We start from the raw sequence: 13,209 nt of genomic DNA on the forward strand, positions 1-13,209 counted from the left end.
TCCAGTCGGAAGGTCAGCCATGCCAACAGAGAAGTACAAATTACAAATCAGCGTAAGTGCCAGGTTCGATAAAAGCTCCCTTAGGAGGGAGCGGGAACTGCCAATGAAAGTGTCTTGGAGGAAGTGGGGTCCGGGCTGGGCTCTGAGAGACAAACAGGAATCTTGCAGGAAAACAAGGAGGGGAAGAGAATCTCGGTAACAGGCGCAGCACGCAGAAAGCACGAAGACGTGACCGCAGCAAGGTATAGTCAGCGCGAGATAGGACTTGGCCGTCGAGGGCCAGGAAGAAGCAGGGGAGATGACGCTGCTAAGATGTTAGGTCACGAAGGGTCTCGTGCACCGTGCGAAGGGGCACGGCTTGCACCCTGCAGCTGGCCGGCAGCCGCTGCAGGTGATGGGAGGAGCGATGGGGCCGTATCTTGTCCTCGGAGAGAGGACGCCTAGTGACAGAAGAGGCCTGCTGGCTCTTCAGATGCTGCTCCTCCTCACAGTTCATTCATTCACATACTTAGCAATCTGCCTGCTGTGTAAGACGTCGGACTCGAGGCAATGGGGACAGAGCAATAAACAACGGAGATCCTCCCTTCAAAGAGCTAAGACTTCAGTGAGAGAGATACTGTGCTTATAAAGGTTTCAGTTTAGGTGCCACGTCCTCAGAGGTTTCCTTGACCATACGACCCGAAGTAGCTTTTCTCCCTGGTGGCTTTTATTGTTATGCTTTACTCCATCATCATGTTCTCACTCTAAAACTAGGTAAATGTATCACAGTTATAATCATTTGTTTACCATCTGTGTCTCCCTTTAAAATGTAAGGACCATGTCTGTCTTGTTCCCTTAATTCCCAGAGCCTAGCACAGTCTGGTAAACAGGAGGTGCTAAGTACTTGCTGACAAAGAATGAAGAATATACCCAGGGGCGCCTGGGTGGCTCAGTCGGTTGAACGTCTGATTTCGGCTCAGGTCACGATCTCCCAGTTTGTGAGTTCGAGCCCCGCGTCGGGCTTGCTGCTGTCAGCGCAGAGCCCCGCTTCAGATCCTCTCCCCCTTCTCGTTCCGCCCCTCTCCCGCCTGTGCACACTCGTGCTCGCTCTCTCTCTCTCTCTTAAAAATAAAAACACTAAAAGAAAAAAAAGAAAAAAAGAAAAAAATACCCGTATGTATAACTTAACTTTCCTAAAAACGTAGAGCTTTTTAGAGTCAAACGATTTCCCTGCGTCTGACGGCCAAGTGTTTTTCTAACCTCTCAGCTCACAGAGTCCTTTTAATGCAGTTACTTTAGGAGCCACCTCACAGCTTTGTAACTCCTACGAGGAGCTACCTCAGTCAGCCGCCAGAGAACCACAAACTCCTGCTCTTTTCTGGCTGTCACCCTAGCTTAACTTAGCCGCCCTTGACGATTTCATAATCAACTCATTCAGTAGTGAACACCTACTACGTGCTAAGTAGTGGGAGACGGGTGTAGCACAGAACAGCATGAAAACGATCTCTGCCCTCAAAAGACGGACAGTAAAGTGATGCATTCAAGGCACCAGGCAACTATGAAACTGGACGGTAAGTTCTATGACGGGAAGGTAGAGCATGCCAGGGCAGGGCCACTGGCCACAGACCGGGGCAGTCAGCTCACCTTCTCAGAAGAGGGAGCGTGAAGAATGGGGGTGTATGTAACGGCTTAGGTCCTGGGCTGAATGCTAGATGGATGCAGTATGACAAAACAACAACCAAAATAAGTAAATAACACTCAAATGGTGCTTATTACGTGCTGTGTATTCTTTGGAGCGCTTTACATACACTATTAACCATATGCTGTTATTATAAACATTACTAACCACATGTATTATTAATTTTTTTTTTCAACGTTTATTTATTTTTGGGACAGAGAGAGACAGAGCATGAACGGGGGAGGGGCAGAGAGAGGGGGAGACACAGAATCAGAAACAGGCTCCAGGCTCTGAGCCATCAGCCCAGAGCCTGACGTGGGGCTCAAACTCACAGACCGCGAGATCGTGACCCGGGCTGAAGTCGGACGATTAACCGACTGAGCCACCCAGGCGCCCCCACGTGTATTATTAATTTATTCAACGTTTACAACAATCCCGTAAGGCATATACTAGTATTGTCCTCGTTCTACAGGACAGACGTGAGGTACAGACGGTTGAGGGAAGTCTCCAATGTTGTTGAGCCGGGGCAGTCTGGGACCGGAGCCTGAGTTCTTCACCTCTACACTGTACTGCTTCTCAAAAGCATTACCGACTGTTTTTCTTATTCTATGTTTTCTTTCCTATAATGACAACTATTTACTTCTACACATGCTATATTTTCAACGGCCATCACTAGTATTAAGTGATCCAAGAAAATCAGTTCCTTTTCAACTCAGAGCTTAAGGTATGGATGGCAGTTTGTAACATAACTTTAAGAGGCGACTAATTATTGTCAAATGTCTGAAGAATATATCTGAAGAAACACAAAGTTTGATCGATGATTTCACTACCCCTTAAAACAAAAGCACCCAATAGAAAAAAAGGGCAAAAACCATTTGGCATTTTCTTAATGCTCAATTACACACCACAGATGATCCAGCAGTTGTAATCCTAGGCATCTACCCAAAAGAGCTATATATGTACGTTTGTAAATATGCATGTATGTGTATATAATATGCATATGCAGAAGAATGTTTACAGCAGCCCTATTTTTAACAGCCTTAAACTGGAACCCACCCAAATGCCCTTGCCCATGAACAACAGACCAGCTAAACAAACTGTTATTTACCGCAACCGAATACTCAACAAGAATGAGAATGAATGCTTCACAACTATATGCAACGACACGGATGAATCTCGCAAACAGAATGTTAATGAAAGAAGCCAGACACACAAACACACAGAGTGTAGGATCCCATTTACATGAAGTGCAAAACCAGGCAAAGCAAACTGATGCTATTAGGGGGGCAGGAGAGTGGTTTGTGGCAGGTGGGTGCCTGGAAGGGCGCACGAGGAGGCTTACGAGATGCTGGAGATGTGTCGTGTCTTCGACTGGGTGGTGGTTACTAAAAGGTGTTCGGTTTGTGAAAATCCATCAAGCGTACACTTATGTTTATACTCTTCTGCATGTATGTTCTACAAAAAGTTAAATGAACGTTGATATCATTTTTAAACACAGGGTCTATAATTCTGAAAGAATTTGATAGGAGGGGAAATAATTATCATCATCACTGGTTGCCAACCATGTGGCAGGTACTGTGTTAAAAGCTTTACGTGAATGAATCTCACTCAATCCTCACAAACATCTTACGGAAACAGGCACTATTTGTTAGCTCCATTTTCCAATGAGAAAACTGAGGTTCAGAGACATTATGTAATGTGTTAGAGCAGAAAATCAAACTCGGGTAACCCTAACGCCAGAGGGCATATTCTTAGCCATCTAGCTATACCAAATGTCAGTCAGCTATGTCAAGGCAGGAGAAAAACACTGGTCTTAAAACTTACTCTACATGAATATTTACTCACATTATTTTTCCCAATGGAACCTCAAATTAGAAGAAACACTAGACATACTAAAGTATAACAAACAATAGCCTAGACAAGTTGTTCTCCACAACCAAAACTTTCTTCTGTCGCAGCATATTTGTTCAGGCCTGAGAAAATACGTTAAGGTGTCCAAAAATAAACTCTACTTCTCTAATTCAATTCTCTGTCCCTTAAGATTTTTTACTCCAATAAAAAAAAAAATATGTCTTTAAGAAAACATAGCATGACAGAAAAATACCAGTATAAGCAAACGTTAGCACTATTCTCGATCTCAGCGAGCTGAGCGGGTTGTATCTGAGACCGGGCTGACGACTCACATTCACAGTGTGGAGTCACCAAGCGAGTTCATGAGCGGAAACAGAACAAATGCATTATGTAATAAAGTTTTAACGAAGGTAACACAGGGAAAATAATTCCACAATTAGCTACAGCATTTGGCAATTTACCAACATGAAATTTACCTCTTTGGAGGGGGAAGCGGGAGATGTGAAAATTGTCATCCAATAGGACCATACAAACATAACAAAGAACAGATGGAAAGCCACAAGGTAAACAACGGCCTTTCCTGGTAAATAAAAACAAATAACATTTCATTGAATCCAGGTGAAAACAGGAAGAAGCTTTACATTAAAACACAATATTTAGGGTCAGGAGGCTTAATCCAATAAATAACCTTCATTAAAATCTACTGAAGACATCAAATATGTAAACGCCTTTATCTGCATGACGTCACAATTACAGATATGAAGAAACATTCAATTCCTGCATTTAAGGGTTATCAGCCTGGTTTATAAGTAAAGACTGCAGTCTAAGAGATTTGATTTTATTAAAACGCTTAAGATTCAAGTTGAAACACCTTCTCTCAGTGTATTTCAAGGTCTTGCTAAAAGTTACATCTAAAAGTTACATTTCAAATGATTTAAAACTTATTTAAGACAGAAGCCACCACCATGAACATTAAGTCCAAGGAACTATCAGCTGAAAGTAATACAGGGAGTTCCCATCACAGTGAATAATGAGTCATCTGAAAAACTCAGTTCCTGGATTGTCCAGAAAAGTTACGCTAAATTTCATTCTCCTTTCCACAAAGGGTACCCAAGAATTTTCAGCCCCTTAAAATTCCTGCCATAACTGGTTCCCAAGTAGATTAGCGTAACATTCTAACACCCTTAGCTCCAAATATTAACTCACAGATATAATTCAAAGCTTTTTGTTGTTTCTGCAGTTTTTCTATTTGAAAGAAGCAGAACAGGTTTCCGAAAGAAGCAAGGACTGTTTACCAGGTGCCTAAAGTCCTTTTCCATTTGGAATGTGGCACCACAAACCACTGAACAAAGCCAAGTAGACACAAGCATAAAAGTCTGCAATTCTACTCATTTTGAAAGTTGAGATCAAATATTACTTCTTCCACATAAGCCTTCTCCATTACTTTTGCAACTCATTACCTCTTCATACCATACTCCCTCCAAAATCTGCTCAGACTTCAGTTAAAGCACTTAATTGGTTTCATTAAAGTTAGCTGCTTAATATTGATGACCTAATACATGCAAAACATTTAAAACAGTGCCTGGTACATAATAAATCCTTAATAAATACTGGCTATTTTTTTTAAGTAATCTCTACGCCCAACGTGGGGCTCGCACTCACAACCCTGACATCAAGAGTCGCATGTCTACTGACTCAGCCGGCCAGGAGCCCCAGTACTGGCTATTATTATCATTACTATCCAAGAATCTTAATTTCCTCTCAAAATTTGGTTCTTTTCGCACGTTCCCTATTTCAGTGTTTCCCAAGTTAAAGAAATGATAAAAGTTTTCACTGGTCTGCAGTGAAATGAGAAACATTAAGAACAATGTAGTGAAGTTTTCATAAAGCTAACATGTATTGAATTCGAAGTACTATTCTTCCTTTGGTCTGAGGTTATTTTTCTCTCACTTCTGGTTTAAAAAGTGTTCTTTTGAAATAAAATAATGATAAAAAAATTAACAATCGTTGGACCCAGCCTTTTCTTTTGCTGTCACACTGGTGCATGTGTGGCTAAGAGAGCAGAAGCACGAGTCCCACAGTTAACTGGCGCGGGAAGCCCGGGCCCAAGGACTCCTCACATCGCACCGCTGATCGGCACAAAGTCCTTCAAATTCCAATTCCTAAAATCTCTTTCAAAGTAAACTCTCTCTCGTTATTTTCACTCTCAGTGTAACAGCTCATATCCTGTTGCTGATCTCATTTGGTTCACTGCAAAAGCCAACTGGTCTCCTTGCCTCCCGCCCATCTCAATGGCCAGTGTAAAATGTGTTGTTCAGAGGATCACCTTGGCCGTGACACGGCTGGGAAGGAACTCCACGTGCATGACTGGTGTGTGCGCTGTAAACCACTGGGACTTCTTAGCAGCCACGTTTGACCACAGCTACTCAGATCACTAATTCCACCCACTGAAAGCCTACCTGAAGGTATATGATGTATACCTTATTTCTAACCCTCCCTATAGTCCTGGAAGGTGTTCTTTCAGTTTACAAACGTGAAACCTGAGGCTCAGAGAATTTAGTATCTTGCCCAATGTCACTTAGTAAACGATAAAGCCAGAATTCAAACCCACATCCGCTTGACAAAAATCCAAGGTTCTTTTCATTACGTCGTATTTTCCAAAAGTATATTTTCCTTCACTCAACCCACCATCTTAGTAGTTACATCCGATTTCAGAGCCAACATCTGATGCCAAGATAAAATCTTTCCCACAACTCCCATCTATCTTCAAATTTGCTTTCTTTTCAACGTGCACTAGAACTGATTGTCACCCTCATTGAAAATTCTGGTTTCTGAAAATCTCTGCTCCCTTCAGGTTGAACCCCATGGTCTACCCAATGGATTCATTATTATTCCTTCGTTTGACTTTCCTTTGGAAAAGTATACTGGAGCTCAGTCTCCTACTGTTATATGAACAGTGAGGCATTTACTGAGTCTGCAGTATTATTTTTACTTAGCTTGCTTCACTTCTTTATATTTTTGCCTGGCCTCCATATTCAATCAAATTTGTCAATCTTCGTCTGTATACTACTGTATAGCTTTGAGATAAACGGTAACCTTGAGGTACTTTAAACTTCTTAATCATTTAGTTACTTACAACTAAGGTCAGCATATGAAACAATATACTCTCAAAATATTTTTAAAGACATTTAATGTATTTTTAGAGTATTTCTGCTCTCCACAGAACAAAATGGTTTCTGCTTTAAAAAATCTCAACCCTCAGCTAAAAGAACAAAGCAGATAAATCTCTTAGCATAATGCCTGAAATATAATAAGTTCTTAACAAATGGAAATTATCACATTATAATGTAATGAAACACTGCTTTTATTTATTTATGTTTATTTTTAATCTTGAGAGGGAGGGAGAGAGAGACAGACAGACAGACAGAGCACAAGCAGGGGAGGGGCAGAGAGAGAAGGAGACACAGAATCCAAAGCAGGCTCCAGGCTCTGGGCTGTCAGCACAGAGCCCAACATGGGGCTTGAACTCACGAACCAGAAGATCATGACCTGAGCCGACATTGGACGCTCAACCGACTGAGCCACCCAGGCGCCCTGATGAAATACTGCTTTTAAATAAATTAGAAATAATGTGATTGTTAGTAAGAAAACTTCTGGTCACATATATATGCTATAAACCATTGGTCAGAAGTAACAAAGTAAAATCTTAGTTAACTAAGCAAATTAAATAAAAGCAAAAAAAAAATCTATAAATCAAAAAATCTGATTCAAAAATCACCTGTAAGTGAATTTAAAAAAACAAACAAATAAGCAAACAAAAAAACTCCATCAAAAGAATCTTTGAAAGACATGGGCAAAATAGCCCCAAGAAATAATAAGTTAGATGTTCTTTTATAAATACTTCAGAAATTTCTCTGCTTTCTGTATCTGTGTTATCACATATAGAAAACAGTTTTGATTTAAAGGAAGAAAATCAAGCCTACCAAGGGGAAGTCTATATTCCTCTCCAACCCTGGCTAGAACTGACAAATTAGAGTCAAAGGCAACTTGAGATCTACATGCTTAATGCCTAATTCTTTCCAATAAGAATAAGTATTTATCAGTAATTTCTAACTGTTCAACTGTTTTAGAAATCCTCTGGATTTTGTATCTCAAATCAAATTTTCTTTTTGAAATTTGATTTCAATAACTTAGTATTTTCTTTTATCCTGGTGAAATATTGAGCAATGATTTTTCCCTCTAGGCATTATCTCGTTGACTAGTTGTTACAAAAAGTAGAATTCCCTTTCAAAATAAACTCGTAATACAATTCACAAATTTAGTCTGGTTATTTTGTAAGATGTCCGTGAGCAGTAAGCATTATTTTTAACAAACACATTATCAAGAGACCCATCAGTAAAATCTGGGCGTCATGAAACAAAATCCCCTCTTCAACCCTAGCTAGAACGGATATTAAAAATCTTTGGGGGTGCCTGCATGGCTCAGTTGGTTGGGCACCTGACTCTTGATTTTGGCTCAGGTCATGATCTTGCGGTCCTGGGACCAAGCCCTGTGTCAGTTCCGTGCTGAGGGTGGAGCCTGCTTGGGATTCTCTGTCTCCCTCTGCCCCTCCCCCACTCAAGCTCTCTCTGTCCCTCTAAAATAACTAACATTAAAAAAAAAGAAAAAAAATCTTTGAAGTACTACTGTCAAGAGTTCTGAAGAACACACAAGGCATAAATATGTACATAAATATATCAAAGAAGTTTGGGTACTAGGTGCCTTACAAAATAACAGCTACTCCAATTTATATAAACACCACAAATGAAAAGATATCGAATGAATACGAAAAAACACAATACTGTATCTCCTACTTAAACTTTAAAAACATAGATTTTATTTCGGAAAACAAAAACACATATAGTCATCACTAAATAAAAGCAAGCGGGTTGCAATTACGATACCATAAATATTCTACTTAAATTGAGACTTAAATTGCCTTACCGTTTTCTCCATTTCCAGAGAGAGTAACTAGAATAGAAGAAAAATCGTGAATAAATAATATACTTTAAACATTTTGTACATAAATTTTATTTCAGAGCAACTATTCATCCTAATATCTTTTTCACAAAAATAAAATTTAGTTATAATATGTAAACACTAATGCAAATTCAAGATTGCACACTTTTTATTATTTTTTAAAATATAATTTATTGTCAAATCGGCTAACATACAGCGTATACAGTGTGCTCTTGGTTTTGGGGGTAGATTCCCATGATTCATCACTTACATACAACACCCAGGGCTCATCCCAACAAGTGCCCCCCCTCAATGCCCATCACCCATTCTCCCCTCTCCCCCACCCCTCTTCACCTCTGTTTGTTCTCTGTATTTAAGAGTCTCTTAGGGTTGGCCTCCCTCCCTCTCTGTTTGTAACTTTTTTTCCCCTTCCCCTCCCCCACAGTCTTCTGTTAAGTTTCTCAAGTTCCACATATGAGAAGACTGCACACTTTAAAAACACTAAAATGCTAAACATAAAATTTTTTTTCTCCTCAACCAATCACATTAAAATTTTTTTCAGACCTTTGTTACTTTCAAACCTATCAATATGTATACAGTTATGTTTTCTTTAGCTCTTTCCTTAATGCTGCCTACAGAATAAATAGGACTCTCCTCTATGGCACTCATATTTACGTAATCAGTCTGGGATGTACCTTACTAAACTTTGTGAAAACTATACTCAAGACAATTTGTCTTTTCCTATAGAAAAAAGGAAAGGAACCCATCCCTATAATTTTTAGAGTGCTTTTTATCTCTAGCCTAAAACGCTGGGAATTGCTATTTATTCCTTCTCTCCAGGTAGTCCAATGGCTTTTAGGTCCTGTTAATTCTACTACCTAAGCCTCTTCAAATCTGTCACCTCCTTTCAATTTTTCCCATTACCTTATTTCAGGCCCTCGTCAAACGTAATGGCTTAAAGACACTTTCAACTATCAGTTTCAACACACCTCACCACCAGCAAATTTGATGGCTGAATATTCTTTAACACTTCCCAGCAGCCTTCAGAATAAAGTCCAAGATCTTCAGGGTAGCAACCACAGGCCCTCTGTGATCTGCCTCTCCAGTCTGTCATTTGCCCATACCTGTGGTCTAATTATCCTGAACGAACAGCAGTTTCCTAAATGTATCAAGCAGTTTCACATGTGCTGTGTGCCTCTCCAACTCACACTCCAAGGCACAGTTTAAATACTACCTCCTTTGTAAAGCCTTCCCGAGTCCCTCTTTAGGCAGAGCAGACACTCCTTTCTATCATCACTGCTCACTCTTTCATCTCCACCATGCCACGCCACTTTTTTTGCAATTACTTGGTGATATGTCTGTCTCACTCTACTGGACTGCACAGGTGCGGAATCATGTCTTAGATTAACAACCCTAAAAATTATTATTAACTGTATTTTACAGACAAGTAAGCTAAAGCTCAAAATATTTAAGTGACTTGGCTAAAGTCGCAAAACTAGCACATGTAGTGTAGCTCAAGCCTCCTTGGACTTGTATTCTGTCCTATAGTGTCTCTCACCTTATTCACTGTTGTAGTTCCAAAGCCTGGCATACAGCAGCAATGCTTAAGAAATATTTGTTAATTCAATAACCATTGTGGACTAAAATCTGTTGATAAAAGAGAGAAGTACCTGGACACCTCCTTAATAAACTAAAATATATCTACTTCGATCCCCAAACCAGCATAACTAATGAGAAACACGAGAGAAGTATTCCCACTAACGTTCAGGAACAAAATAAGCAAGTTCATGATTTTTTTTAAAGCATTGTTTTAGAGAGGCATAGGGCTTCTTCTCAACCCAGCTCAGATCAATCAGGTAGAACAGCGGAGTAGTTAGATCCTGGGCTGGTCCCCCCTGGCCTCACAGAGCATTCCCCATTTATGTTAATATACACTAAAAATATAATTTTCAATACTGTCCTGATGTGAAATGATTAGGAAGCACTAGGCAAGCCACACAATTATGAGAAATAAGTTAGTGGTATACAAATGGAAAAGAAGCAAATGTATCACTAGTTGTATATTGTAAGACTACATGCCTTCATAGCCAAAGAAAACCAACGGAGAAACTACCATAAACGAGAGGTGGTAGTGGTATACAGAAATCAGAGCTTTCCCAACATACGTGCAATCACTCTGTAGAAATTATAAGTGAATAAAAGTTTTATTTATAAAGCCACCTAAAAAGATAACATTCCTATGGATGGACATAAGAACTGGGCAAGATCTACACGAGGGCTCCCCACAAGCCTCCACTGATAACCATGGGGACGGATGCTTCATTCCTGCCCCGTGGGAAAGGACATCTACCAACTGCCCAGGCCTTCACCTGCTCTGTTACGGCCCCAGTAGGAAAGTGGGGGAGGAGATACAAGAGGGTTTCCTAGTGAAAGCTGGGCCAGGGGGAAGTCTAAGCCCACGCTCAGCCTCTGCTGGAGAAAGTGGGGACAGAGTGTAGTTTTTCCATGGTTTTTGGCTGCAGCAGGGCAGTTACTGTCTAGTTTGTCTTCCTAGGTTGCCCTTCTCCTGGTTTCGCTAAAGAAAACCAGCTTTCTTGGGGTTTTTCTGTCTGTGCCCACTGGTGCTTCCAGGTTGCCAGCTTCTCTAGCATGCAGGATGGGACACATGAAGCAGGGAGTTTGCCTCAGTATCATTCCTCAGGCACCAAGGTCCTCAGCTGATCTGCCTTTCTCTCTCCACACTTCAGCATCTTATGTTTGTTTATGTTCCAGGGTTTTTTTATTATTATTTTTAATGTTTATTTATTTGAGAGAGAGAGAGATAGAGACAGACCGTGAGCAGGGGAGGGACAGAGAGAGAGGGAGTCACAGATTCTGAAGCAGGCTCCAGGCTCCGAGCTGTCAGCACAGAGCCCGACGCGGGGCTTGAACTCATAGACTGTGAGATCATGACCTGAGCTGAAGTCGGACGCTCAACCGACTGAGCCACCCAGGCGCCCCCCGTACAATATCCAGGGGTTTTTGTTGTACTTAGCAGGAAGAACAGTAAGAGTGTGTATTCACTCGTCCCAGAACTGGAAATTCCAATTTGGTTCTTTTTTACCGCAGAGTAGTATTCTATTGTATGGAGGTCCCACAACTTATTTATCCATTTACCAGCTGATAAGACATTTGCTTTTGGTTTTTGGCTACTATGAATACTCACATACAAACCTTTGGGTGGACATATATTTTCATTACTTGGGTAAATATTAGATACGAGATTGCTGGAGCTCTGTTTAACTTTATCAGAAACAGCCACACCGCTTTCAAAAGTGGCTGTATTGTTTTACATTCCCCACCAAAAATGAATGTTACAAGCTGCTTCACACCCTCATCAACACTTGGAACTGTCAATCTTTAAACTCGCAGCTATTCTAAAAAATATATAGTGACACCTCATTGTGATTTCGTGTTTCCCTAAAGACTACTGATGCTGAATATCTTTTTACATGCTTATTGGCCAGTCCTACACTTCTTTGTGAAGTTGTGTGTTGAAATTGTTGGCCACATTTTAATCATTATTTCCTTTATTATTGAACTGTAGGCTCCTCATATATCCTAGATATAGTCCTTTAACCAATATATTGTGCAAATATTTCCATCTAGTCCATATTTTATCTTTTCACTTATTTAACAGTGAGTTTTACTTATTTTTTAAAGAAACACAGTAAAACAGTGAGTTTTAAAGAGCAGAAATATTTTATTTTGATGAAGCCTAATTTATCATTTTTTTTCTTATATGGTTCATGCTTTGGGCCCTACTTAGCAAATCTTTACCAACCAGAGGACACAAAGACTTGCTCATATATTTCTTTCTTGAGGTTATACAGGCTTTACATTTAGGTCTGTAGCCTATTTTAAAAGCTGATTTTAAAAATTAGGGTACAAGAAAGATGGTATAAACAGGGCTGAAATAAATTTTATTGCATTTAGGTGGCCAACAGTTCCAATCTTTTTAGCTGAAACTATCCTTTCCCTGTTGAATTGCCTTGAAACTTTTGATAAAAAACTAATTAAAAATTAAATTAATGGGGGTTATCGACGTGGCTCCGTTGGTCAAGCATCCGACTTTGGTTCACGTCATGATCTCATGGCTCAGATTCTCTGCTGTTAGTGCAGAAACCGCTTCAGATCCTCTGTCTCCTCTCTCTGCCCCTCCCCCATGCTTTCTCTCTCTCAAAAATAAATAAACATTTTTTAAAAAGTAAATAATTAATATGTGTAAGGGTCTGTTTCTGAACTCTTATTCTGCCTATTGATGTATATGTGACCAATCTTACCCCAATACCACACTCACTTGAATATATGTAGCTCTTAGTAAATCTTGAAATCAGACAGTGTGAGTCCTCCAACTTCTTCTTTTTGAAAGGTGTTTTGGCTATTTTAGGTCCTTTGCACTTCCATATAAATTCTAAACTTATCTTACTGATTTCTTTAAAAAAAAAAATGCCTGCTGGGATTTTGGTTGGCTTTGTGTTGACTCCATAGATCAATTTGGAAAGAACGGACATCTTTGTAATAATCAGTCTTCTGTTCCGTGGACACAGCGCATCTCTTCGTTTTAGATTTTATCTCATCAATACACAAAATCTTGTATATATTTTGTTACATTTATCCCTAAAGTGTTTAATGTTTTTGATGTGATTATAAATAGTGCTTTT

At 40.0% G+C, this 13,209-nt stretch overlaps 1 protein-coding gene across 9 annotated transcripts in view; it reads right to left on the bottom strand.

The window, feature by feature from the left end:
* ZDHHC20 (zinc finger DHHC-type palmitoyltransferase 20) overlaps nt 1-13,209 on the bottom strand; it is a 79,143-nt gene that overhangs the window by 45,638 nt on the left and 20,296 nt on the right. For 7 of the 9 annotated variants that reach the window (XM_045040067.1, XM_023249859.2, XM_045040032.1 and 4 more), the window contains exons 2-3: nt 8,492-8,518; nt 3,985-4,088 (exon numbers count right to left, since the gene is read on the bottom strand). In XM_045040067.1, the coding sequence (XP_044896002.1) occupies nt 3,985-4,088; nt 8,492-8,518 (131 nt within the window). Of the gene's footprint in view, nt 1-3,984; nt 4,089-8,491; nt 8,519-10,064; nt 11,279-13,209 lie in introns of those variants that run through there. The other 2 variants (XR_006587011.1, XR_006587018.1) reach the window with 2 other exon arrangements.

Source organism: Felis catus, chromosome A1 (assembly GCF_018350175.1).
Source record: "Felis catus isolate Fca126 chromosome A1, F.catus_Fca126_mat1.0, whole genome shotgun sequence".
Lineage (NCBI taxonomy): Eukaryota > Metazoa > Chordata > Mammalia > Carnivora > Felidae > Felis > Felis catus.